Source organism: Lepisma saccharinum, chromosome 25 (assembly GCF_977018435.1).
Source record: "Lepisma saccharinum chromosome 25, izLepSacc3.1, whole genome shotgun sequence".
NCBI classification, from domain to species: domain Eukaryota; kingdom Metazoa; phylum Arthropoda; class Insecta; order Zygentoma; family Lepismatidae; genus Lepisma; species Lepisma saccharinum.
In genome coordinates this window covers 1,540,184-1,568,153 of record NC_139253.1, presented here as the reverse complement: position 1 = coordinate 1,568,153, position 27,970 = coordinate 1,540,184, and the positions used below count along the sequence as shown (strand labels likewise).

The following is a 27,970-nucleotide window of genomic DNA, read 5'->3' as shown; positions in this document are numbered from 1 at the left end:
CTATGATAACACCTAGATCTTTTTGGGTCGAAACTGTAGTAATATAATTGTTTTCAAGAACATAATGAGAGTGTATTTTGTTCTTTTTTAAAGAGACTGTGAGGGAGGAACATTTCTGTGGGTTAAGTTGTAGATTCCACTGCTTACACCATGTGACAAGTTCGGAAAGAGCATTCTGGAGAATCACAGCATCTTGCGTGTTTGAGATTTCTTTGAAAAGTTTACAGTCGTCAGCAAACATGAGTATATTGACAGGAAGTGAGGAAAGTCTTTGAGGGAGATCGTCCATGTATAGCATGAACAAGAGATGGCCCAAGACGCTCCCTTGTGGCACCCTAGACAAGACAGGAAGAAAATCAGAAGAGGCGCCTGAAAGGCTGACACGCTGTGTCCGTGAGTGTAGATAATCCTGGATTAAGGAGAGAAAGATGACATGTATGTTAAATCTAGTTCGTAATTTGTGAATAAGAAGAGCATGGTTTATTTTGTCAAAGGCTTTTGAAATATCCAAGTATATCACATCTAGCTGGGAAGTTTTGGAAATAGCCCTCGTGGAATGTGAAAGGAGAACTGAAAGATTAGTCAAGCAACAGCTACCTGGAAGAAAACTGTGTTCGACATTCCTGATATGCGGAGATGTAAATCTGAAGAACCTGTCCTTAATGGTTTTTTCACAGATTATAGACAGAGGTGACAAGAGTGATATTGGTCTGTATGATGTAGCACTATTTTTATCTCCAGATTTGTGAATGGATACAACGTTGGCTTTCTTGAACATATGAGGAAACACGCCTTCAGAGAAGCACCTATTTAGTAAGAGAGAGAGAGGATGAGGCAAGAAGTCGGCAGTGCTACGGAGGAAAATCGTGGGAATTTCATCTGGTCCTAAAGAGCGGTGTATGGGTAATGAGGCAAGGAGAGATTTAACTTCTTGAGAAGAGGTTTTGATAGTGGATAGAAGGTGTGCACAGACCGACTGCACGTAGGGAGTAGGTTGGTTGTAGCATGCGAGGTGAGGTTTTCGTGAAACGAACTGTTGAATAAGTGCACTCTTTTATCTCCACAGGCTGTTTCCGATTTGTACTTGATTTCCATGGGGATGCGTGATTTTTGCTTTCTTGAATTTAGCAATGTAAATAATTTCTTTGGATTGGTAAGATACTGTGTTGTTACGTTGTCTACGTAGTCCTTGTATTTCTTCCTAACTAAATACTTGGAGTGACGTCTGATACTAAAGAAGGTTTGGTGTATATGCACATTGGGGCTATGTTTCCACAGATTCCAGGCTTCCTTTTTTATGTTTAACATCAGGAGAACTTCATTGTCAAAAAACACTGGATATTTTGTAGATTTCGGTTTCCTGGTCGGCACGAAGTCGCTTATCACGGCGTGATATATATATTTTAGCTTCCTCGCAAGGGGCTATAATTTATTCCTTTCTTTATACTTCATATAAATGTTTAACACTTACATTCATAAAGATCTTCAATAACAATTCTGAAAGTCACGCATTTGCATATTTATAAATATATATATAGTTGTTTTATATTGTGTCACGATTAAATAATTTTAATATTTAATATTTTTTAGAACATAGGCACCGTCATGAAGGTATGTGTCACATTTGTATTGACTGCTCTTTGTTATATTTCATTTGAATTTAAAAAAAAAGAATATTATTTCAAAACTTTACGTTTCACTATGTAAATATAATTCTTGTATGTCTCAGTTTACGAATATATATATTGAATGAATTTTCTGAAATCTGTAGAATTTAGAAACAATTTGAATTTATTAGATTTGCTGGGTATTTCCACACACATGAAAACGAAAACAAATCACAATACAAAATAGGTCTGAACTACAAGACACCAATATTTCTCATTTAATTAAGACAGCAATATTTATTTTCATTCCTGAAATTAAAGATCTTCCTGACAATATACACTAGATAATATATCAGATTTATCATTTGAATATCGAATCCGAGAGTTAATACTATTTAACTTTGAATATGTTGTATCCTAGAAGATAAAGAAAAAAACTCCACAGTTGTATATTTCTAAACAATAATCGTTCGAAAATACTGTCAAATTTAGATGATATACTCGTAGCAATTTAACTATAGAATTTTAATCTTTATGTTGAAACGCACTTAGAAATACACTGATATATAACATTTAACAGATGTCGAATAATTATTAAGCTTTTGATTGATTCAATTAATTTGTATTACTTTGCTTTTCTGCGACTCGCGGAGACGAGAATGAAATATGATGAAATTGCTGAAGCGAAACTCACAAGGAACACCCATGGAATTCGTCTCGGGGTTCCTGGTGTCGTAGTGTGCTCTGATAGCCACTCCTCTACAGAGGGTGGCGAATTAAAGGCTTATAATAACATTTTTGTGAATAAAGGAAATTTTATTAAAATTTTTAAATTGCCTTTCTGAATTTGTTTTGTGTTATTCAGAAAAAGATACAAAACAATAAAGTTATAAGAGTCATTAATTACAAAATATTTATGTAAGTAAGATGACATTATCGAATGTTTCAGGACTGTACTGGAGGTTTACCAGCAGTGGCGAAGTGGAATTTTATGTGTATTGTCTTCACTTAAGTTAGTTTAGTCATGGGATAGTAATATGCCATAAGAACACTAATTAATTCTAATTTTGTTCTAATTGTCTCATTTATTGTTTTTATATGTTAACCTCTGAATTACCCTACTTCATTTATGAAACAAACATAAGCTTGAAGAATCTATTTATGATAATCTTCACCCGTCACAAAATTTGTCACACCCGTCGCACTCAAGAAAGTTTATGAAAAAGTATTTCTAATATTTTAAAAAAAAATAATTTAAATGTCTAGTAAATTTGTTTTGTGAAAATGAAACAAAATTGTTTCAGTAAACGCATATACTTCACAAAATTTCCTGAAAGAATTAAGACGGTCCTAAAGTCATATCTCAGAAGTGTCACACGCGTCACAAGTACAAGAAATGCATTTTCTGTAGCTGAGAATTGAGATGTGGGACTAATATTTTGAAATTGAATAACTTTCATCAAGGAAAATGAAATTACATGAATTGATAGAGCTGCATATATGAAGGTGATAAGAAAATAATTTTAAAAAATGAATGTAAATTTGTCTGAATGTCACACCCGTCACAATGGAATTGCCAATACATAATCAACATTTTTTTATAAAAACAGAATGGAAGGTGAAGCTGTTGAAATATTATTAAGTGATAATGCTCCCAAGTAATCTTTTCATTGCCTTATTGATGGGCATCACAACATTCAGTAGCTTCAATTGCTTGAATTGTTGTTTGAAGTCCACTTGATTGACAAAGTCTAATCAGAACTGGACCTAATTCAAAATAGTATCTGAACCACTGTGCATTGTGCCTCCACCGGGTATCCAACATGAAATCAGTAGATTTTAAAATCACCAATAATTTCTTATATTTGCTGACATTTTGACGAGTTTTTTGAAGAGTAGCATGAACTTGTAGGCATGTGAGGATACATTGAATTCACATCTGGAGTTATTTATTGAAACAATTCACAAGACAGATGTGAATACACTAAGAGTTAAAAATCCAAATAATGTATCATACATATGCTATTTTGATATTTATAAATATATTTAGTTGTATTATATTGTGTCACGATTACTTATTTTATAATATTTATATTTTCTAGAACATAGGCACCGTCATGAAGGTATGTGTCACATTTGCATTGACAATGTTGAATATATATTTTTTGAAATCTGTAGAATTTAGAAACAATTTGAATTTAACAGATGTCCTGGGTATTTCCACACACATGAAAACAAAAACAAATCACAATACAAAATAGGTCTGAACTACAAGACAGCAATATTACTCATTTAATTAAGACAGTAATATTTATTTTCATTCCTGAAATTAAAGATCTCGCTGACAGTATACACTAGATAATATATCAGATTTATCATAGTATCTGAACCACTGTGCATTGTGCCTCCACCGGGTATCCAAGCTGATATCAGTAGATTTTAAAATCACCAATAATTTCTTATATTTACTGACATTTTGACGATTTTTTTGGAAAGTGGCATGCACTTGTAGGCATGTGAGGATACATTGAATTCACATCTGGAGTTATTTATTGAAGCAATTCACAAGACAGATGTGAAATATTATCTTCTAGTGTGCAATTAATCCTTATTACATGCAAGTAAATGCATTAAGAGTTAAAAATCCAAATAATGTATCATACATAGGCTATTTAGTTATGTGTCGCATAAAACTTCATATTATTTCTTAAACTTTTGCTCTAAATTGTAGATCTCTATAAGAGAAGTATTAATATTCATTCATACAATCCTCTTCCTAATAACATTTACCACAATCAAAATCATCTCTTTTGTTTGGAAGCAGTACAAAACAACTAATATAATTGTTCCTTTTTAGCTTCTTCGCAAGGGGCTATAATTTCTTTATTTCTTTTATTTCTTTATACTTCATTTAAATGTTTAACACTTACCTGCATATAGATCTTCAATAACTATTTTGAAAGTCACGCATTTGCATATTTATATATATATATATATATATATATATATATATATATATATATATATATATATATATAGTTGTACTTTATTGTGTCATGATTAATTATTTTTTAATATTTAATATTTTCTAGAACATAGGCACCGTCATGAAGGTATGTGTCACATTTTTATTGACTGCTCTTTATTATAATTAATTTTCATTTAAAAAATAATATAACTTAGTTTGCGAATATATATATATATATATATATATATATATATATATATGAATAAAAGACAACTTAAAAGTGTGGAATGTATGTTTTGAAATCTGTAGTTTTTAGAATCAAATTTAATTTATTAGATTTGCTGGGTATTTTCACACACATGAAAACTAAACCCAATTAAATATAAAATGAGGTCTGAACTACAAGACCCGAATATTAATCATTTAATTAAGACGGTAATATTTATTTTCTTTCCTGAACTTAAAGATCTCGCTGACAGTATACACTACATAATATTAAAAAAGTTAAAAATGTAAAGTGCTCCCCTGTGCATAGCACCACGCCATGAAGTCGTATAGGGGGTGTGGGGGTAACGCCCCACACTTTCTTGATTCGGTCGTGAGTGGGGGTGATGTGATGAACATCACGCCCCTGACCGCCTTTACCCCCCAGGGTTTCCCTCAGGCACCCATGTTATTCGACGCTGTGTGGGCGCCGGGGCCGCTTCGAACGTTAGAAAAGTTCCCGGATTTGAACCGGCCGGGGATCGAACCCGGGACCTTTAGCATTACATAATATTATATATAACTTTGATTATGTTGTGTCCTAGAAGGTAAGAAATAAACAAACCAAAACTCCAAAGTTGTATATTATTAAGCATTAATCGTTCCAAAATATTGTCAAATTTATATGATATACTCGTAAGAAATTGAAATATACAGCAAAAACAAAAATATCATAGATTTATATAAAGGTGTAAATGAATTTAGAAAGGGGTGGCAACCTAAAGCAAACTTGATAAAAGATAAAGATGGTGGTTGTCTAGCTGACCCAAGCGATATTCTAAATAGATGGAAGAACTACTTTAATGACCTTTTAAATGTTCATGTAGGAGATAAATCAGAAGTAAATGAAGTACACACAGCAGAACCTTTAGTTCCAGAACCTAACTTGACTGAAGTTAAAGATGCTATTAAAAGGCTGAAGATTAACAAAGCACCTGGCATTGATTTAATACCAGCTGATTTAATTAAATATGGTGGAAATTCATTAATATGTCGAATTCATAAATTAATTTGTTTAATATGGAATAAAAAAGAAATCCCTCAACAGTGGAAAGAATCCATAATTGTTCCAGTGTTTAAGAAAGGTGATAAAATGAACTGCAATAATTACAGTGGAATTTCTCTACTCTCAACAACATATAAAATATTATCTAACATTCTTTTAACAAGACTAACCCCATATGCTAATGAAATTAAAGGTGATTATCAATGTGGATTTAAACGTAACAGTTCAACTACAGATCAAATGTTTCACATCAGACAGACACTTGAAAAAAAATGGTTTTAAAAGAAGCATATGATTCGGTCAAAAGAGATAAATTTTATAATATATTAGTCGAGTTTGGAATACCTAAGAAGCTTGTTAGTATGATAAAAGTATACACCAGTGAAACAGAAAGTAAAATTCGTGTGGGTATTAATGTGTCTGACAAATTTACAATTCATGATGGGTTAAAACAAAGACATGCATTTTCTCCACTGCTCTTTAATTTTGCCTTAGAATATGCTGTTAGGAAGGTAAAAGAAACTAAAGAAGGACTAAAATTAAATGGTATGACTCAGTTGTTAGCATATGCAGATGATGTAGACTTATTAGGGGATGATATAAATACAATTAAGAATAATGCTAAAATATTTTTCAAAACTGCTAAAGAGATAGGTTTGTAAGTTAACAAAGAGGAAACTAAATATATATGCTTACAGGCCGAAACCAAGTGTTAGGTAATAATCAAAATCTAATTATTGATAACAATCCGTTTGAACCAGTTTCCAAATTCAAATACTTAGGAGTAATATTAAAAATGAAATTTATATCAAACAGGAAATAAAAAGTAGCCTTAATTCAGGAAATGTATGTTACTTCTCTCTTCAAAAACTTTTGTCTTCTCGTTTAATATCTAAGAAACTAAAAGTTAAAATATACAAAACAGTAATTTTGCCTGTAGTATTATATGGATGTGAAACTTGGTCCCTTACATTGAAAGAGGAACATAAATTGAGAGTATTTGAAAATAAGATCCTTAGGAAAATCTTTGGATCTAAAAGGGATGAGGAGACAGGTGAGTGGAGAAGGTTACATAATTTAGAAGTACATAATTTGTATTCATGTCCAGATATTATTAGAATAATTAAATCAAGAATACTTAGGTGGGCAGGCCATGTGGCACGAATGGGAGAGGAAACAGGAGTTCACAGGATTCTTGTTGGGAAGCCCGATGGTAAGAGACCTGTAGGAAGGCCAAGACGAAGATGGAGGGACAACGTTGAGATGGACCTAAGGGAGATCGGTAGGGATGGAAAGGAGAATATAGATCTTGCTCAAGATAGGGACAGATGGAAGGCCTGTGTTGCTGCAGCCATGAACCTTCGGGTTTAAGAAGACTAGAGAGTTAGTTAGTTAGTTATACTCGTATGAAATTAACTATAGAATTTTAATCTTAATGGTGAAACGCACATAGAAATACACTGATATATAACATTTAACAGATCTCAAATAAGTAGGTGAAACGGTAGGAGCTGGAAGGATCCTTTGACCTACTTTTTTATTTTTATGACGTTTTACGGACCAAACTAACCTACAATTAGAAAAAAATGGACAGAAGAGTCTCTGGCATCACTTTTTAGCTTTTTTTACCTCTTGCAAATTTTGCTCTTATGCTGACCCCGCCCTTTGACCTACTTTATTTATTTGACCTACATTTGTTGTCGATCTTTTACGTGCTAAGCTAACCTACAAAAGGAAAAAAATGTACACTGCCAACAGTTTTTAAGCTATTTTTTTACCTCATGCAAATTTTTGACATGCTTTCTTACTACGCTTACCGCGTGATTTACTTTTTATTTTCACGATATTTCACGGGTTGAGCTAACCTAAACACTCGTTGTTTGCCTACGCAGTGGAAGATAGAAAGAGGCATACAAAATTATTTCTGTTAAGGAAAATCCCTGGCCCCCCAAAAAAATTATTATCCTGCGTAGTTCTATTGCCTTTATCAACTTCCAGGCACGGCTCAGGGGGAATGTCCTTTCTCTCTCGACCTAGTTTTTTCTTCATAATTGTACCTCGCAACCGGACGTGATGGGTGGGGGATGACTTCCGTTGTGTGTCGTTGACTCTAGTCAATTCAAACACAGTTGTGTGAAATTTTTTGTAGAGTGCAGTTACGTTTCCACAATGCTAGAAAGATTCTACTGAAAGCGAATATATACAACCAATGGAGGTGTTATCATATATTGCTAGCAGATGTTTTAGGTAAGTCTCTTTCTTGTTATTTTCCTTGTATGTGTGTGTATATTATATAACTTAATAATCATTTCGAGTGGTGTTAGTGATATTAATCATCGAAATTATGCTAAACAAATTATAAGCATAGTATCCATATACATAACATATCGATAACTACATAACGCGAGCTCGAAAACCTATTCTTTCATTAATATATCATCGCTTATCACATTACATTATAGCGATTAACATAAAAGCGAGGAAACAATCGGAGGGGGAGGGAGGATGATTACATGTATATACGATCATGTTAGCTTGTTATATATTGTAAATTAATGCTTCGCTTTTGGGAGATTAATACTCAGCAGTCATGTCGGAAATGGCACCAGCAATTGCATGCAACAAACGCGATTTTTCTAAGTGCGATAGCACTTGAGATATAAACTTTCTTGACATGGCGTCTTAAGACATATGTCTTATTCTTTAAGAAGTTAACCAAGAAGTCACTTCCGGTTCACCAAGACAATTTTCTTAATCTTAAGACGTTTTCTAAGACATTGGTTATCTCGGTCGCTAATTAAGCTGGAACCCTCATTTCTCTTGCGTGCTATCGGTATTGACGAAAACTACTCGACGAACGTAACTGAATGTTTCCATCTTCGCTGCTTGACGAAATATAGCAAAAACATGTTTTTCAAAGAAATTCAGTTTGCTAGTAAAGTATCCATCGCAGATCTCTGATTTCACCGTCGACGGATAGATGAATTAAAGGACCATGAACTGCCAACGAAGCAGCAATTTGCATCCGATATTTTTCGCGCTATTTTGGATAAAATTCCAAGATGTTTTTTCTAAGATGTTACCTAACTCGGAAACTATAAATCGGAGAAAGGCCGTTTATGTTTATTTTGATATATTAAAACGAGAGCTATCGAGAGGTGTTTTTGCAAATTCAATATGGCGACCGGTGATCAGGAAAAATAAATGATATGCTTGTATTTTTTTATATAAAACGTTATGAAACAGACTTAGCACTGTTCCGTGATCCTCTCGTTCTTCACGTCTTGGACGAATAAATTCTCTGCCACTAGGATTACGCTGCACCATGTGTCGTAGGAGATTGGATTGTGAAATTCGCACACGAACTTGATGTTTGTGCGATCGTTAACCACAACTTGTTTTCTCTTCGACGTTTTGATAACAAACATGGGTCTGTGCGTCTTGAATTTGCTGGGAGTGTAGTATACGTCCACGTTTCCCTCGGTCACTCTTTTGTAAGCATAGTAAGCTTCGTATAATTTGAGAAAATCGTCTTGTGCTATGTCGAGGTTGTAATTTTCGCGCGGGAGAACTTCGTTCCTACCGTTCTTGAGGTATGCGTTCCTGATCTTGCAGTTGTCGAACTTGCTGGAATCTTTTTCCTGATCGTTGTCTCTCCTGGTCTGGAAGAGTACTATGACGAAATCTGGCATGTCGAACTGTATGTTGTTGAACTGCGTCGTGACATCGAATTCGTAATGATTACCGGAAGCGGGTTTCTGCACGCACTGGTAACTGTAAAACTGAATGGACACTTGTTGATTTTTCAAGATTTCCGCTTTGTACTTCAGAGCGTAATTCGTTTCGTATTCTACCACCAACATTCTCATTTCCATTGTCTGGATCACGCATTTTGCTGCTTCGGATAATGTGTTTGGAAGCGGAGTGATCCCGTCCGGACCCAAGTTACTGTATCTCATCAAAACGTTGTTGTCGTTCGAGGATCTGCGAAAAGTGATTCTCAAACCTCCTTTCCACATGATTTCCTTGTATTCCGAGAAGAAACCCGGAAGCAGACGCATGGGAATAAGTACCGTGTGACTTTTCGTTGATATTTTTGTTCCCGCTTCGAATCCTCCCGCTTGGTAGTAAGCGACATCCGTTTTCAATAATTTCAAAGTTCCCACTACCGTGGAAGTGATGCCTGGATAATCGACTCTATCGATGACCGTTCCGTAATTCCTGACTTCGACCTGTGAGAACAGGTAGTGTACGAAGTTGTCTACGAGTTTCAAATTTGCATTGGGCGGAAATTCTTCTCCGCTTTATTTTTTTCACCATGTCGAATTTAACGTACAGGTCTGCTCTCTGAGGATGAACGAATCCATCCCCGACATCGATGTCCACCTCTATCTCTCGGTTCGGTTCGTTGAGATTGGCGAACGTGCGACGGTCGGGAGGAAAAGATTGCAATTCGTAACTTTCAATTTGCTCCATTGTAGTAGTTATTTACATGTTGATCTCGACGATGGCCGTTGAATTCCACAATCTCACCTTTTTCGTTTGTCATCGCTAATTCAATCTGGTCGTTTCTGGCATATGGGAAAGTAGATTGGTGACGAGGGAGTGAAGTTGATCGGTTCCTTGAATTTCAAATTCGGTTTGAAGGTCGCTATGATTCCAGTTTGCTTGTGACTTCCGATATTAACTGCTTTCGTGATCATGCCTTCCGGCACGTTGCAGTGTACGTTCAAAGTTTCGATAGCTTGGAGTTTTAGAATTTTAGCACTGAAGCGTTTTATGCCAGGTTCGAGTTTGATAGTTCCCAGGTCCAAGGTTTCTGTTGCGGACACCAACTCAAGTCTCTGGGTCACGGAATTTTGAGAGAGTAGTACTCCTCTCGGTAATTCGGCTTGCAAAGTGCAAAAATTGTACTGACCTGATGTTATGCTGATTTTTTCGTTTCCGATTTTTATGGTGTTGTCTTCTGTGATGTTTGGAATCATATACATGCTGTAAAAAATCACGAAGAGCTATGGATTTTTGATAGACGATATCATCGTGCAACGTGAGTTTCAAGACCGAAGTCTCGCTTGTGAGATGGACCACTCCCATGATGTTTCAGGTTCCACAATGCTTTCTGGAAAATTCGAATCGGTTGGTTATTTATTCGTGACATGAAAGAGAGCATGGAAACGCAAAGGTGATCGCAGTTCACTTCCTCGAAACCTTGGATTCTTTCGTCGTTTTAGTAGAGGTTGGAAACTTTGAGATATTTTACTAAAGTCGACGGAGGAACACCTCCGAAAGAATCGAAAACGAACGCGTTTGAATTTTTGAAATAACATATCCAGTGCATGCCTGGATTCTCGTAATTGCCCAAGTTGACGACTCCACACTCTTTTTTTCTTACGGTGGAGGGTAAAGAATCTGACATGAAAACTCCTCTAAAGTTTTTGATTCCCAACGGTTCGATCAGAGATTCAATGTCGCGGTTACTGAGTGCTTCTTCTTTTTTTAAACTTGTTCAAAGCTTTGTCGCCTTTACCTTTTTCCTCCATGGCCAGATTGTGACGTTTCTGTTCTTCCAATTCCGCCTTGTTCTTTTTCAAGTCGATTACGGTTTTTGCGATGGCTGCACTTCCACCTGCCAAACTTCCCACTGCACCCAAAGCTGCTAGAATTGCCGGAGTGCTGAATATGAAACCACCAAGGTGGTGAGATTTTTTCTTGATTGCAGCAATTTTTTCAATTGAGGAGTGCTGAGTAACAATTTCATTCCGTGACCTTTGGACAAGCAAGAACGTTTCTTTTCGTGTTGTTTCTTGGTGAGTAACCCGTCGAGGGCACCAAAAGTTTTTAGATTCGAGTACGGTACTTGGTAAACGACACCCTTGGGCTTCATGATGATGCTATGTTATTTATGTATATATTAAGGGTCTCACTCAGCGCGATATTCTTTTGTCTCTGTGATCTCGTAGATTTTTTTCGCTAGGTCTATGATTTTTTGATATTTTTATTTTGACGGTATGTTATTTATATATTCTGGGATTTTTTTCTCTGTGATCTCGTAGATTTTTTGCCAGGTCTATGAGTTTTTGTTATTTTTATTTTGACGATATGTTATTTATATATTCTGGGAATTTTTTGTCTCTGTCATTATGTAGATTTTTTTTCGCAGGTGGATTATTTGTGAAAGAAAAATATTTTTGTCTATTAAACAAATTCTATTACATGCTTCGATTTGTTACCAGGAAGTTCCTTTTTCCCCTTGTACACGATTCGAGTTTTATTCTCAATTAAAATAAATAGCTTCTGATCAGATAAAATGTTAGCGTATCGATCTGGTAAAAATATTCTATATTGACCGTCGAACAATAGACGCACTTTGGGACCATACCAAGTTGCAGCAATTTCACCGGGAGTTTTTGCGTAAGGTTTGCCCAATTCTAATTCCTGAATTTTTATATACTCTACTGATAAATTTAGCATTTGTTTTAATGCTCGAGCTTCACTCATTTTTATAAAAAACCAAGCTACTGGATTTTTTCACGGTGTGTTATTTATATATCGAAGATTTTTTTGTCTCGTTGAGTTTTTTTTGACGATCGGTTACAATTTCCATCACAATTTTCGTTTCGTGTTCATGGCGATGGTCGTGCCCAACGCTGTGACCCTTTCACCCAGAGAAGCGTCCCTGCTGATGAATCTTCCGAAAGCAGCATGTTTCTAATCTGCTTTGTGACGTGCATCTAGATCGATGTGTACATTGTAAGCGATGTCGTGATCTTTTGACGATCGGTAACAATTTCCATCCCAATTTTCGTTTCGTGTTCATGGCGATGGTCGTGCCCAACGCTGCGACCCTTTCACCCAGAGAAGCGTCCCTGCTGATGAATCTTCCGAAAGCAGCATGTTTCTAATCTGCTTTGTGACGTGCATCTAGATCGATGTGTACATTGTAAGCGATGTCGTGATCTTTGCAACCGGCGTCCAACGGATTCACTCCTTTGCCTCCTTTTTCCAAGCGTTGTTCGAGTTTGGTTTCCGGTCCGCAATACTGATAACCTGGAATATTCATTTCGAACGGTAATTTGGTTATGATGTTGTTCACGAGTCCCTTGCCTTCTGCAACATTCCAAAATTTCGGCGGTAGAGTGTTGATGATTTTGATCAGATATCCAATTCTTTTACTGTCGTTTACGATGAAGTTGGAGAGTTTGGTGCCGATCATGTCCACGATTCCTACTTTCTCGTTGCAAAAATTACGATTGCTTGCATTCTCTTCACCTGCTATGACAAGTAAACGATCTACGAGTTTCCTAACGTCGTTAACCCAAACGAATTCATTCGGCAGCGTGTTGTAGAGTTTGACGCCGCTTCCACTTTTTATATCGTTCCAAATAGGTTTGCTGAGATTCCTGTATTTCTCTCCCCTGCTTGATTTCACTCGATTCTGAGAAGCGTCGTTGTTTTGATACAGAGCATCAGACATTATCAAAATATCTCTGTAACTTTGATAATCTTCGTCCGTGTAATCTTGAGGATATTTTTTCGTGATGAGTTCACAAAGTCCAACTGTTCCAGGATACCTAGCCCAACTATTTTTCCCCCTAAATTAAGTTTAAAGTCGTCGCCTTCGAACGTGACTTTCGATTTTCCAATTTTCCAATTTTCCAAATCACTCCTTCGTTGGTTTCCATGCTTGTGTAGAATCCGAACACCTCCCCTTGTCGAATTTCCCGATATTCAAATAATATCTTACCAATGGACCCAACTCGATTTTCTCCGAAGAAGATGAAATACTTCCTATAGCTTGACGACGTCTCGGAATTTCGAGAGATATGTGAATGCTAGAGAGAGGCGTTGGAGGATAATCTTCATAATTTCGAGCGGCAAAAGGTACGAGTTCCGTGATCAGATCCTTGTTCTGTTCCGTGACATTTTTAATCTTTTTACCGAGACCGCTTATGGCGTCGATAATAGGTTGATCTTCGCGCTTGTTGTCTTCGTAGAATTTACGATTCTCGGATATCCAACTTTGAATAGTTTCGCGAGGTAATCGCGCAGCATAAGACTGTCGTCTTCGATTTTGCGTTTTGTCATTTTTGATATGGGGTTATTTTAAACGTCGTGTGACGTTACAAAATCGTTGATTTTGTTTCTGCATTTTCCATCGTTGGGTTTTTGTGTCATGTCGATCGTTAAGAATCCTAAATTGTCACTGTTCCAGCAAGAAGAGCAGAATTTCTAAAATTCGTTGTAGTTAAAATCTCCACCCACGTAGTCATCGTAGACATGCTTGAGATTGGTGTGATCTTGACGAAACAAACAAATGAAATTATCATTGTCGCCAAACAAATGAAATTATCATTGTCGCGTAGCAACAATTTTGGAATTTTGGAAAACTTTTGAGCTAGGTAAAAGCAATCCATTCTCCTGTGACGACCCTGAGTGAAAAAGTTGCGAATATCATTTTGATTTTCTAAGATGATGTCGTCGTCGAACACAACTACAGAATTTTCGTGACAATCGCTGAGGTGTTTTATTTCCGATTCGAAGATAGCTATGTCCAGTCTATCGTACAATTTCATCAGTTGCTGGTATTTCGATTGTTCAAACTTTTTTTGAGAAAACGTACAGGTGCCTGTTCTTCCAATCTAACCAATTCGGTGCAAGGAGAAAATTGTCCACAAGCAACGAGGTTTTTCCACAATCGGAAAGACCTACGATTAGACAACAAATGTTATCCGGAAGCAATTCGCCGTTCTCTTTTCTTTTAGTTTGACATTTCGAATCAGGTAGACGCTTCACTACGCTCCACGTACTCATAAGATCACTTCGTTTGGATCGATCCAACTCTTTTCCGGAAGTCCCAGCCATTTAACAAACAGTTTATTTTTATTTTTTCTGCGCAATACTTTCTCCATGAGGTACGTGTCGGGGTATTTAGTTTTAGTGAGTTCCTCTTAGTAAAACCTTCCTTTCAAAATTTAACCGCGACTGTGCTTTATTATATACGTGTGACGGTTTCCGGGTAGAACTCGTACTACGTAAAAAGTTCCGTGGTCCAATTTATTGTGAATCCCTTCTCGAACGTGCGTTTGAATTTGCTGATCCTCACCTGATCTCCAACTTTGAATTTTGATTTCTTGGTCGTGAGACGATACTTTGGACAATAAACTGAATAAATTAATCGTCCCTCGTCGGATTTAGTAACGTCGACGGGTTTCATGCGTATCATGCTGTGAACGGTGTGATTGTAATCGTCAATGAGTTTCGGAAGAATGTCGACCCACTTGTAATTTCCCTGAAGCGTGAAACGTTTCCACATGCGCGTTTTCAAAGTTCTATTAAATCTTTCCACGATGCTGGCTTTGATGTGACAAAGTCGAATAATGCTGAATGTCATGTTCTTGAATAAATTGTCTGAAAATTGAATTGTAGAATTCTTTTCCGTTATCCGTTTGAAGAAATCGACGACATCTACCACTTTCATTGAAAATGGTTTTGAATGCTTCGACCACGCATATTCCAGTTTTTTTATTTTAAAGGTAAAGCCCATGCGAATTTTGAAAATGTGTCTATGACGGTCAGGAGGTACTTGGTGCCTTTGTTGATTTTATGTATTTTTTTTTAAATTTCCTGTAATCATTTCAATCAGATCACTTTGCCACAAATCATCAATTCCTTTTGTTACTACAGCTAAACGTTCGTACTAGCGACGTGCAGGTTTGTGCAACTCTTCAACTATAGCTTGTCTAGACATTGAGTGCGAGATTACGTTTGAAGAAAATGACTTAAGTGATTGGATGTCTCGAAGGCGGCACTGGTATTTTGAATAAAAAGTTTATCTCTGGTGACTAAATCAAAAACCGTAAGATCTTGATCCTTGTGTATTTCATATACGGAATGAATTTCTTTTCAGTACGCTAAAGGTATGTTTCCTGCCTTCTGGACTCCGCGCTTACTTATTAATGTTATTGTAGGAACAGCGATCTGTTTCCCATGAGCCCAGTATGAAATTTCATGTATTTGTATGGTACCGTCGATTAAAAATATGTAATATGGCTTGTGTTGACTTAATAGGTAAAACTTGTTGTCCTTAACGAACGTGGAAGTTCCTTGCTGGTTCGGTATACTATTAATTTCTATACCTTGCAAGGAAAACAATTTGGAAATTTTAGTATCGATAGTAACAAGATTACTGTGACGGTGTCCCAGTTTATTTTCTATGGGTAACAATTGCTCGGCGATGTAATCCGTTATGGACGAAAATGACGGTTTGATTTTTATTTCCACGTTCCATTGTTTGTACTTTTCGTTCAGTTCTTACAACTTAGAACTGAAAGCGACTATCGTCGATTCCTAATAGGCAGCATTAGTTCCAAGAACACCAACCTGTTCTCTGACGCTGAAGACAATTTGCTGAAGATTTTCCAAAAGATGCTATTTGGAACTTTTCACTGTAAGATCGTTTATTATGTTTCTCATGTCGGTGAACTGCGTATGGAGATCGGACACGCTCTGCGATGTTGGTAACGTGGACACCATGTCGCGAAGCGAAGAAATTTCGTCCCGAATCTGTTCTGTGTCCATCACTTCCGTTTTAATTTGTTTCAGTATGCGTGAAATGTTTCTTTTGACGGCTCGAAGTTCTTCCGAGGTGGGAAGACCAACTACAATGATTTCGAGTTCTTTGATACTTTCCACGTCAGTGGATTCGGACAACGTCGACACCGCCGTTTTCAAATTCTGTAAATCTTCGTTCAACGGAACACTCGTCTGCAAGGTTTCGAGATCACGCTGTATGTTGTCCAAGAAATGATGAAAATGGTTGAGATTAGATTCGACGTTCAAATTTTCCAAGTAATCAATCTTCTGCTGAACGTGTCTTGAATACTGATGGTCTGATTTTGGAAGCTCTCCACGAGAGAGTGGATATTTTTTATTTCGTCGTTGATCAACTCCAAAGACTCTTGGAGTGTAGCGATCGTAGTTTGAATGTGTTCGAAATCTTGGTAAACCTGTAACTGAATCTTGATGTTCGCTACGCTCTTGCTGATAGCTTGCAATTCGTCAGACGAAGGTAAATTGGTGATGGTGTCTTCCAAAATCTGCAGTTTACTCTTAATTTCTTCGAGAGTGCTATGAATTTCTTCCGTTTAAAGTTTCTCCTTGATGGAATCCAAGGTACGTTTCTCACTTTCGATCGTGGAAAATTCATCAAGTAAGTTAGAAACTGTGTGACGTCGAAATCATCCTTAAGGCCGCCTATCAAGTTTTGAAGTTCGGAAATTTTTTTTTTCCAGGTTGGAAGTTCGCTCTTCAAGTTCAAGTTTCAATTTTTATATATCTTTCGTTTGAATCTGCTGCAACTTCACCAAGTCGTTCTGAAGCGAACCAACGCTCAATTGTATATCTTGGACGTTGCCGATCGACGGTACGTCGAGATAATTTTTTAACAAAGATTTCAGTTCGGAATCTATTTTGAGAATGAGGTCCAAGCATTGAGACTGAAGACTAGATATTTGCGACTATAAATTGGTGTTGAGTGTATTTTGCAAAGCTATCAGGTCGCTCCTTAACTTTTTAACCCTGACATCCAGCATAAGAATCTCGCTGGCATGATCCACGTTCTTCGTGTGTCCGAAAATAGCGTTAGGCATTTTTATTACTATTGTTATTTATTTATTAACGGATACGTGATTTTCAATTCTACGAAGAGAGGAATAAGTTTATCATATTCTCCCAGATGTTCAACAAAAAAATAATCTCCTGCAGAAAGATCATACGTTGTCGCAGAATCCATCTTATCATGTTTGATTCGATAAAGGTTCATGCCGGAGGAAACCTTGATTTCGCCTACATTTTCCGGATTCACGGTTATTTGAAGTTTCCCGCCGATCGTAATCTTGTAGAAATTGAGGTTGTTGTTAAAGACGTAAAACGTTCTACCGACAAGGTCATCGAATTTCGTCCAAATGTTATTCAGGTGAATAATTAAATAACCGTTGAGATTAGGTAACACAGAAGGAAAGAGGTCATTGAAGCTTGGTGGTGCAGTTTCCATGATGATCTGCTTTCTGAAACCGAATAAGTACATAGGCATGGTTATTTTAATGCCTGTGAAAAAAATTTAGACAGTTCGTATAATACAGTGCATGATTTTTTTGTGGAGCTTCTAAAACATTTCTTACCATCTTTCAAACAATAATAATACAAAGATCATGGTAACAGAATATCTTGCGAAATCAATTCACATCGTATCAAGCTGTGCTTCTATTTTGCTTGGGTCTAATATAAAAAATTAAGGTACGCAAATAGTAACTTCATCTTTTTTACATCTTAGCAAAAATGGAGAAGATTGAAGCGAAACGTGCATGTGTCCTGTGTGGGAAATATATTTCCATTTCCAACTTGAGTAGACATCGGAAGAATGTGCATGGGGAAGGATCGAGTAAGAGAAAACTGAATATTGACGATCAAGCGCCTCGAAAGAAGCAGAAGCGTACAGGCGAAAATATTTCGAATATTTTAACCGAGGAGACTTTCACATCACAAGTTACAACAGATGTCAATAATTTCTTTCGGCCGGTGAAAATCAAATTATTTTCGTCTATCACCGATGCCTTGTTACAATATCCGTTAAAGATTAATTTTATACTCTCTGCTATCTATGAAAACACGAAGGAGGAACAAGAAACCATAATTACACTGGTGTTAAAATTCTCCACGCTGCCGACGCCGATGAGTTGGATGCCATTTGCAACCAGCTGTTTGAGCCTTTGTTGAACAAGCACGAGACTTTCCAAAAACGTGGACCGGGTTGGTCACTTTGCGGTTTGCCGCACACTTTAACTTTGAAGATTGGACGCTACAACCCGATAGGAGCATCTAGTTACATCAATGTGCCTCCGGAAATAGCAAGTAAGAAAGCCGTCATCAATATTCAGAACGAGGATAACATGCTTTTTGTGGTGCATTATTGCTGATCATCACCCAGCGGGAAACGATGAACTTTGTTTATACCACTACAATAAGCCAGAATACCTCTCAGAATTCGAAAAATCTGTAGCCGGCATCAATTACCCAGCAAATCTTCGGGGCATATCAAAATTTGAGACTCAGTCTAAGAATAATAAAAACAGAAATATAGCAGTGCACGTTTTCGGCTTAGACAAAAATCACGCCATCTACGTTCTGAGATATAGCAAAATTGAAAGCAATCATGTCATCAGGTTGCTGCTGATCGAAGATGATGATAATTATCACTCCTGCTTAATACAAAACCTTGCAAAATTATCAACAAGTCAAATTACTAGAGATGAAAATCAAATTCGAGTATGTGACAGATGTCTGAGTATATTCTAGGGTCAAGGAAAGAAGAGTGTTGATGAAGAACTCCAGGATCACCTTCGTCTATGTAGTAAACGTCCGACTGAAGCTATCAAAATGCCTTCTCGAGGCATGAAGTTTTCTAACTACAAGGCATTACTCTGGTATCCCATGGTGATATGCACCGACTTTGAAAGTTTTCAAGTTCCACTCGCCATTTGCGAACTGAATCCCAACTTATCGAGTACTACTGAAATTCTACACCACGAAGCCTGCGCATTTGGATCGATGGTCAACAACACAGGCAATGTTATTTTACATCGTGGCAATGATCCTCCACAAAAATGTATCCAAACCTTGAAACAGTTGGCCATACAATTCGCTCCTGTACTAAGAGAAGACAAAACAATAGAGCCTCTTAACCAGGAAGAGAAGGAATCATACGATCGCGCCACCCACTGCGAAGTTCGTGAATGTAACTTCACTCTCGAAAATGTCAAAGTTCAACACCACAACAATCACTCGGGAAAATATGTGGCCCCCCTGTGTAATAACTGCAATCTCCAAATTAAGATACCCAATTTTATACCGGTCTTCATACATAATTTGGCAGGATACGATGCCAAACTCTTCATAAAGGAAATGGGATGCGACGCTCAACCCATTAGCGTCATAGCACGAACGAAGGAGAAATTCGTTTCCTTCAGCAAGAAAGTGGACATAGGAAATACTGAATAACTAGAAATTTGTTCTCTGGACTCGTACAACTTTCTGTCATCGAGTTTTATTTATTTATTTATAAGCAATCCCATAACAGAGCAATGCTCCAATTACAATGGGATATTACAACAACACATTATGCAACACAAAAAAATAAAAAATAAAATAAAAAGATAAAAAATACAATACAAATACAATACAATATACCCACCGACAAACATAATACAACTAATACAACAAAACAAAAATTATAAAATTATAATAATACTATAGTACCAATATACATGAAGCTGAAGCTTCAGACTTGAAACAGTATAACGAAACTCCATATTAAAATCCGCACTGAACAAAAGAGATAAACACCGAACTCTCATTTTGATATTTTTCAGATTATCGAACATATAAACATAAAAGATAATATACAAATCCATAACGTTAAGTGCAATTCAATACATACAATACACAACATAAAAATAAGAAAATTAAATACCATTTATCGTTACATCTTAACTTTGTCTTGAATAGTAGCCCTTTATTACTGATATGTACTTTGCGTAAGGGAATGCAAAATCTACATCAATTTTATCCTTAACAATATTATTATGTACGAGTCTACACATACTAATGACCACAGAATTCTGATGGACCAAATTTTTGGAAAAAGTGCATATAAACGGTTGACGCAATCTTAATGATTGAGGTTTAGTACAGAAGTTTAATCTTTGCAAAACTTCTTCTGTTTCGGTTAGACCATTAACAACTTTATATAATAAAATATGCTTTGCAATATCAGAACTAGTTTTCAAAGAGGAAAATTCAAACTCAGTTAGTAGCATATTATAAGGTATTCTTAACACATAAGACGATTTTTTGTATTTTTTAAAGAACAGATATCTTAAAAATTTATTCTGGATTCGTTCGAGTTTACAAATACATAATTGGAAGTAAGGACTCCAGATTACATTAGCGTATTCCAATTTACTCCTCACCAGAGCATTATACACAACTGTTAAGGCTTTACTACACTGAATTTCCTTTGTGTTTCTAAATATAAATCCCAGAGTTTTGAAACCATTAACTACTAGTTTATCAACATGCTTCTTGTAAGTTAGTTTAGAATCCAGAATTATTCCTAAATCTTTAATTATATTGACTCTCTGAAGACCCACATCACCAATAGTATAATTAAATAAAAATGTAGATGAAATTCTTGTAAATGTCATGGAAAAGCATTTAGCAACATTAAAATAGAGCTTATTTCTTATACACCATTGATGGCATTCACTCAAATCGGACTGTAATTCTGTAAGATCCTTAAATTTTACAATATTCTTGTAGAGTTTTAAATCATCTGCGTATAAGAGACACTTTGAGTAATTAACAACAGAAGGTAAGTCATTAATATATAATAAGAACAATAAGGGACCAAGGTTGGATCCCTGTGGAACACCCGAATGACTAATATATGTACTCGATGAACAAGCATTATAAAGAACATACTGCTCTCTATTCAATATGTAAGACTGAAATAAAACAATGAAATCATCCGAGAAACCGAACTGTACCAATTTTTGTAAAAGGATGCGGTGATTTAGCTTATCAAACGCTTTTGCAAAGTCAGTGTAAATTACGTCTACTGCTTGATTTTGATTAACTGCCTCAGCGATATATTGAGTAAAGGTAACGAGATTAGTTACAGTAGATCTTCTCGGTATAAATCCATGTTGACAAGAAGATAAATAGGGTTTAACATGGAAAAATATTTTATTGTAGAGTATTTGTTCGAATATTTTAGCAGGTACAGATATTAATGAAATCGTTCTATAATTTGAGATGTCACTAGGGTTACAAGATTTTAATATGGGACAAACTTTACTTATCTTCCATAAAGTAGGAAACTTACCCGAATTTAAAATCAGATTATAAATTTTACATAAAGGATAACATAACCACTCACCACAACCTTTAAATACATACGAGGGTATTCCATCTGGCCCACAAGATTTACTTGATTTTAATTTCCGAATTGACTGTTTACATTCATCCTCCTTGATCTCCATTACAACTAAACAGTGACTCACATCCATGGTTAAATTACCAATATCCAACAGCTCTGTATCCTGTTTTTCATAGACACTACTAAAATATTCAGCAAACGAGTCTGCGATAGACTGATTAGAATCAAGAACCGTACCTTTACATGTCATTGTATTCACTCGAGTATTCCCTTTCTTCTTATTGTTAATAAAATCCCAAAAGCACTTTGGATTAGTTTTACTAGCTTCTTCGGAGTTACTAATATATGCTCTATATGCAGCATTAATCAGCTTCTTTGATTCTTTACGAAGCTCCTTAAATCTTAATAGATTATTAGCTGAATGTTATTTTTTCTTCCTATAATTTTCCTTTGACTTTAACACATTTATAATTTCTTGAGTGAACCAGCATGGATAAGACAGTTTCTTATGTTTCTTTTTAGGTACTCGTCTCGTGATGACTTCATTTAATATTTTGTAAAAATACGATACAGCTTTATCTGGATCATCAAAGTTACCTAATGCATCCCAGTTCACTTCCTTAATGTCTTTATACATATTATAGAAGTCCGTCTTCCGAAAATTAAGAATGTTAGTAGTTCTGTTTTTAATATTACTTTTTGCATTACCAGTGTTGACATGTAATTCTAACGGTGGATGATGTCTATCAATCTTCACAAGAGGATCCGTACACATTCGAACTTCCGGTAAATTATCTACGTTCGTTAATACTAGATCAAGCGTTCTATTATTGATATTTTTAATATTATTTATGCTAACAAGACCAGTCAGAGACACAAAATTATGCAATCACCCCTGTGTCAAATCATGAGTCGACTCAATAATAGACGGAATATTAAAGTCTCCAATTATTATAATTTTACAGCTACATATATTAAACATATCTTCTACAAATGCATAAAATGTTTGATAAGCTATAACATTTGACTTTGGCGGGAAGTATACACAAATTACTATTAAAGAGTAAATTTCAAACCCAATCTTAATGCATACAATCTCAACATTTTCAATATTAACATCTATGTTTCTTACATAATAATTACTTTTTACAGCTATTAAAGCACCTCCACCCCTTTTATCCATTCTATCCTGACGAAAAATTACATACCTATTATCGCTAAATTCAGAGTCCGTTACATTAGCCCTAAGCCAAGTTTCAGTTATGGCAATTATGTCATAATTGTTCGCTAACACACTCAGATACATATCCGTTAGTTTAGTATTTAAGCCCCAAACATTTTGATAATAAAATGAAAAATTTGTATGACTCGCCATTCTAAACATGAGCACGAACATCATGCACTGACTTAAGTATATGTACCCGAGAGTCATTAGCTGCTTTTCTGAGTTTTATATTGCCTGCCCAGTCAATCCAAAGAAAAGCATAATTTCTTTCATTTTTAAGTTTTCTAGCCTCATTGAATACACTCCTCCTTAGCGGTGTTAAATTACAATTAATATATACAGGCCCCCCTGATTCAGACCGAGGTCCCTACAGTGTAACGTCCTTTTTACTTTACGTCTACGAAGAACTTCATCTCTGACGTCCCTCTTTACAAAGTTAATTATTATACCAGGTACATTTTGGTTTGATGATTCCAATCTATGACAACAATCAATCATGTTGTCTTCAAGTTTTACATCCAAAGCCTGACCTACATTCTTAACAATATTTACTACATTTTGGTTTTTATTAGATGGGACCCCATGTATTTCCAAAGTGTTCCTTCTACCATATTGGTCCAGTTCATCCAACTGTAATTCTAAAGTTCCTATTTTCTTATGTAATCTGGCATTCTCATTTCTTAAATCATCTATTACCTCCATACATTTCTTCAATTCAACGCTTTGACACTTTAATAGATTGGCGTTCTCGTCTAATTTTTCATGAGCTAAATTCAGTGATTTCCCAATCTCATCCTCCACCGTTTTATTACTTCTCCTTATTACATTTATTTCCTCCTTTATATCTAATAAAAGACGATACATCTCATCATGAGTAGGAAGATGATCATCAGAAACCACGAGTGTTCCATCACCAATACTACCTCGGCGAGATTTTACACATACATCGCAGATCCATGATTGTTCCATAGAACGAATAAATTTAATGTCATCCTCTTTTAAATTCACACAGGCGCTGTGATAAATATTATTGCAGGTCTTACACTGAATCTTTTGAAACATATCTTGTCGCACCACCGTTTTGGAACATTTTCCACAAACCCCCATCTTATCGGTGTTGAGTCAGTGTCCGGTTAGAAAATAATTTATCACACTTGGTGACCTAGCAACACTGCGGTTAGAGCCAACAAAATCCAAATTGAGTTGGTAATTCTGAGTCCAACCCCGTTTGTTTACATTACCATTCACCAACTAGAAAATACATCTACTACTGTATATAAGTCAAATATTTGTAATTATTTTTATAAATAAGTGCTCATGCGTACTTACTGTTGTTCGCAAGCATAATATAAACTCACAGATTGCACTCGAATCACTTAAATCACATATAAACACCGGACACGAAACAGTCACCGTTATCGCTGAACCATCGTTGCCATCTTACGTACTCGCATCTCAGCTCACCGACGACAATTTGGTTGCCACCAGGAGAGGTTTTGACGACAATCATTTAGCTTTGTGAAGCCCAAAAGGTATTTACTCTTATGAGTATATGACTGACACTTCCAAATTCGCAGACACTGCGGTCCCTCCCCGTCATAAATTTTACAGTCGTCTTAGCGACACCTGTTGCAGCGAAGAAGAGTACGACCACGCACAGCAAGGATGGCACGTTTTTGGATGCCAAAACATGGGTGATTACCATGATCTATACCTGAAACTGGATGTGATGTTATTGGGCGATCGTCTTCATCTTCATCGTTCCAGAGGAATAGCAGCATATGGTTTGGATCCCGCTTACAACTATACAACACCAGGATATTCTTGGCAAGCGATGATGAAGTCCACGAGATTGGAGATAGGTCTCATCAAAGATGCGGATAAACTTCTGTTTGTTGAAGAAGGGAAACGTGGTAACGAACAAACTTCTTGGCATACTGGGATATGAAAAACCTATATGGTTATGCCATGTCCGAGCCTCTACCCATCGGAGAATACAAATGGAAGTGCAACGAGGAGCTTCAAGCATGTTTACTTTGAACCGAAGACCATGAATTTGGATGTTTCCTGAAAGTAGATCTGGAATATCCACCATCACTACATCAAGAACATCGCGGTTTTGCGATGGCACCTGTAATGGAAGCAGCTCCCGGCAACAAGCATCAAGAGAAAAAACTCATCCTCACCTTCAAAACCAAAGAGAACTATGTGGTGCATTATCGTCTTCTTCACTTCTACCTGCAACATGCAATGGTTTTGAAGCGTGTGTAATCGGGATTGAAGTTCAGACAGAGCAGATCGCTAGCATCCTACATCGACGGCAACACACTACGTCGAGCGCAAGCTTCTTCGTCCGCCGATAAGGATCTCTATAAACTATTAAATAATAGCATCTACGGCAAGAGTATGGAGGATCCGAGAACAAGAAAAAAATATCAACTTGGTCTCCGACCCGAAAAAAACTAAAAAAACTAATCGCTCAGCCAACGTACAAGAACTTCACCATACTGAACGAAACGTTTGCACTTATCGAGAGATCACCTCGTTTCGTCACCTTTGACAAACCAATCGCCGTGGGTGTAGCGATCCTTGAACTATCGAAGCTGGCAAGTTCCACTACGACATCATGATGCCTCGATATGGAGAGGGGGTTGAAGTGGTGTACACCGACACGGATAGCTTCGTGTACAACATCCACACAGAGGATCTGTACAAAGATCTGAAAAGTATGAAAGAGCTTTCAGATTTCTCCAATTATCCTCACGACCACTTCCTCTTCGACAACACCAACAAAATAACAGTCGGGAAGATGAAGGATGAAGTCAACGGTCGCATCATCATAGAGTTTGAAGGGTTGCGAGCGAAAATGTACAGCTTTAAGCTCCAGGACCAGAGTGAAGTAAATAAAGCGAAGGATGTGGGTCGTACAAGCTCCAGGAAGCTAACCATGCAAGACTACAAGTCGTGCTTGTTCAACAAGACCAACCAACTTATGACAGAACATCGTATCACGAGCACCATCGCCCAGTTGCACACATCCAAGATCAACAAAGTGGCGCTTGATCCACATGACAACAAAGTGAGGTTATTGGACTGCAACATCCACACTCGAGAATGGGGTTATGACGATGAAGAAGAAGAAAATGAAGAAAGATGCAAAATCTGCTCGCGCCATTAGACTCCTACTTCAAAGAAAAAAGAAGTAACGATTTTTCATATTTCTTGTTCCATTTTAATAAAATCACAATTGCACTAAAATCAAATTTTTTTTTCACACTGCAGGAGGGAGAAAGAAAAGCATTTTCACTAATGTTTAATAATTTTTGCACTATCAAAAAAAATATTCTCACTAATGTTTAATTCTTTTTGTATTATCAAAAAAATTCTCACTAATGTTTAATTTATTTTTGAATATTTTTTCTATCATGTTATTTCTTTTATGCGCACTACTTCTGAATATTTTTCTTTCTTTCAGATGGTGCAACCAGCTTTCCCTTCTATCACGCTAGGGAAATAAGCATGCAACTTTAGTTCTTACACATTCCATTCATCCATGTTAATTAACCAAAGTTTTTCTTCTCAAATTATCTCTTTTCCTTATTTGTTTACTTCATTCATAAAACGCCATACAAATTAATTGCAACAAAAATAACCATACACTAGAATCGTTAGTTACACACATCATTGCATGCAAAACACACACACGGAGGTCCTCTGTAGGGAGTCATGGGGGTTTAAGGAAAAAAAAGAGAAACCGTGAAACTCTACAGAGGCGTGGCTTAAATGGCCGCGGCCGTTAGAACTGTGTTGGGAATCATGCATCCTTGGCGGGATAAAAAAAATTCTTCTTTTGGAGGCCAAGGATTTTCCTAACAAAAATAATTTTGATTGACGCACGTTGTTTGCCTTTATCATTTTACGCACATGTATGCCTCTTTCTATCTTTCACTGCGTAGGCAAGCGACGTGTGTTTAGGTTAGCTCAACCCGTGAATGATCGTGAAAATAAAAAGTAAATCACGCGGTAAGCGTAGTAAGAAAACATGTCGAACATTTGCAAAAATAGCTTCAAAAGTGTTGGCACTGTACATTTTTTTCCTCCTGTAGGTTAGCTTAGCACGTAAAAGATCGACATCAAATGTAGGTCAAATAAATAAAAAGTAAGTCAAAGGACGAGGTCAGCATAAGAGCAAAATTTGCAAAAGGTACAAAATAGCTTAAAAAGTGATGCCAGAGCCTCTTCTGACCAATTTTCTCATTGTAGGTTAGTTTAGTCCGTAAAACGTCGTAAAAATAAAAAGTAGGTCAAAGGACCGTTCCAGCTCCTACCGTTTCACCTACTCAAATAATTATTAAGTTTTTGATTCATTGAATTAATTTGTATTACTTCGCTTTTGTGTCACTCGCGGAATGAAATATGATGAAATTGTGTAAGGGACACTCACAGGGAACAACCATGTCATTCGACTCGGGGTTCGTGGTGTCCTAGTGTGCTGTGATAGCCACTCCGCTACAGAGGTCGGCGAATTAAAGGTTTATAATAACCTTTTTGCGAATAGAGAAAATATTATTTAAATTTCCAAAATGTCTTTCTGAATTGTTTTGTGTTATTCAGAATAAGATATTAAGGCAATAAAGTTATAACAGTCATTAATTACAAAATATTTATGAAAAACTCAATATGCTGACCAAGGCAGAAATTAATTTAACTACACATTTGTACTTGGTGCAGAGTCTGAACAAGACCTTGCTAGAAGGTTGAAACGTTACGTTTAGTTTATGTTTTAACAAAACAAATTTCTGTCTTGGTCAGCATATTGAGTTTTTTATATCATGGAAACAAGGCTTAATGGTGTTATAATTGGACATTTTCCGATGCTGATGAAGAGAATTAACAACTGGAAGGA

General features: G+C 36.4%; 1 protein-coding gene across 8 annotated transcripts in view; it reads left to right on the top strand.

Moving 5' to 3' along the window:
- The window catches only part of LOC145978626 (uncharacterized), a 114,864-nt gene that overhangs the window by 36,585 nt on the left and 50,309 nt on the right, over positions 1-27,970 (top strand). For 3 of the 8 annotated variants that reach the window (XM_083111371.1, XM_083111369.1, XM_083111368.1), the window contains exons 6-8: positions 1,591-1,611; positions 3,710-3,730; positions 4,700-4,720. The exons of 1 other annotated variant lie outside the window; for it this stretch is intronic. In XM_083111371.1, the coding sequence (XP_082967497.1) occupies positions 1,591-1,611; positions 3,710-3,730; positions 4,700-4,720 (63 nt within the window). The remainder of the gene's footprint in view (positions 1-1,590; positions 1,612-3,709; positions 3,731-4,699; positions 4,721-27,970) is intronic. 4 more of the 8 variants (XM_083111373.1, XM_083111370.1, XM_083111375.1 and 1 more) reach the window with 4 other exon arrangements.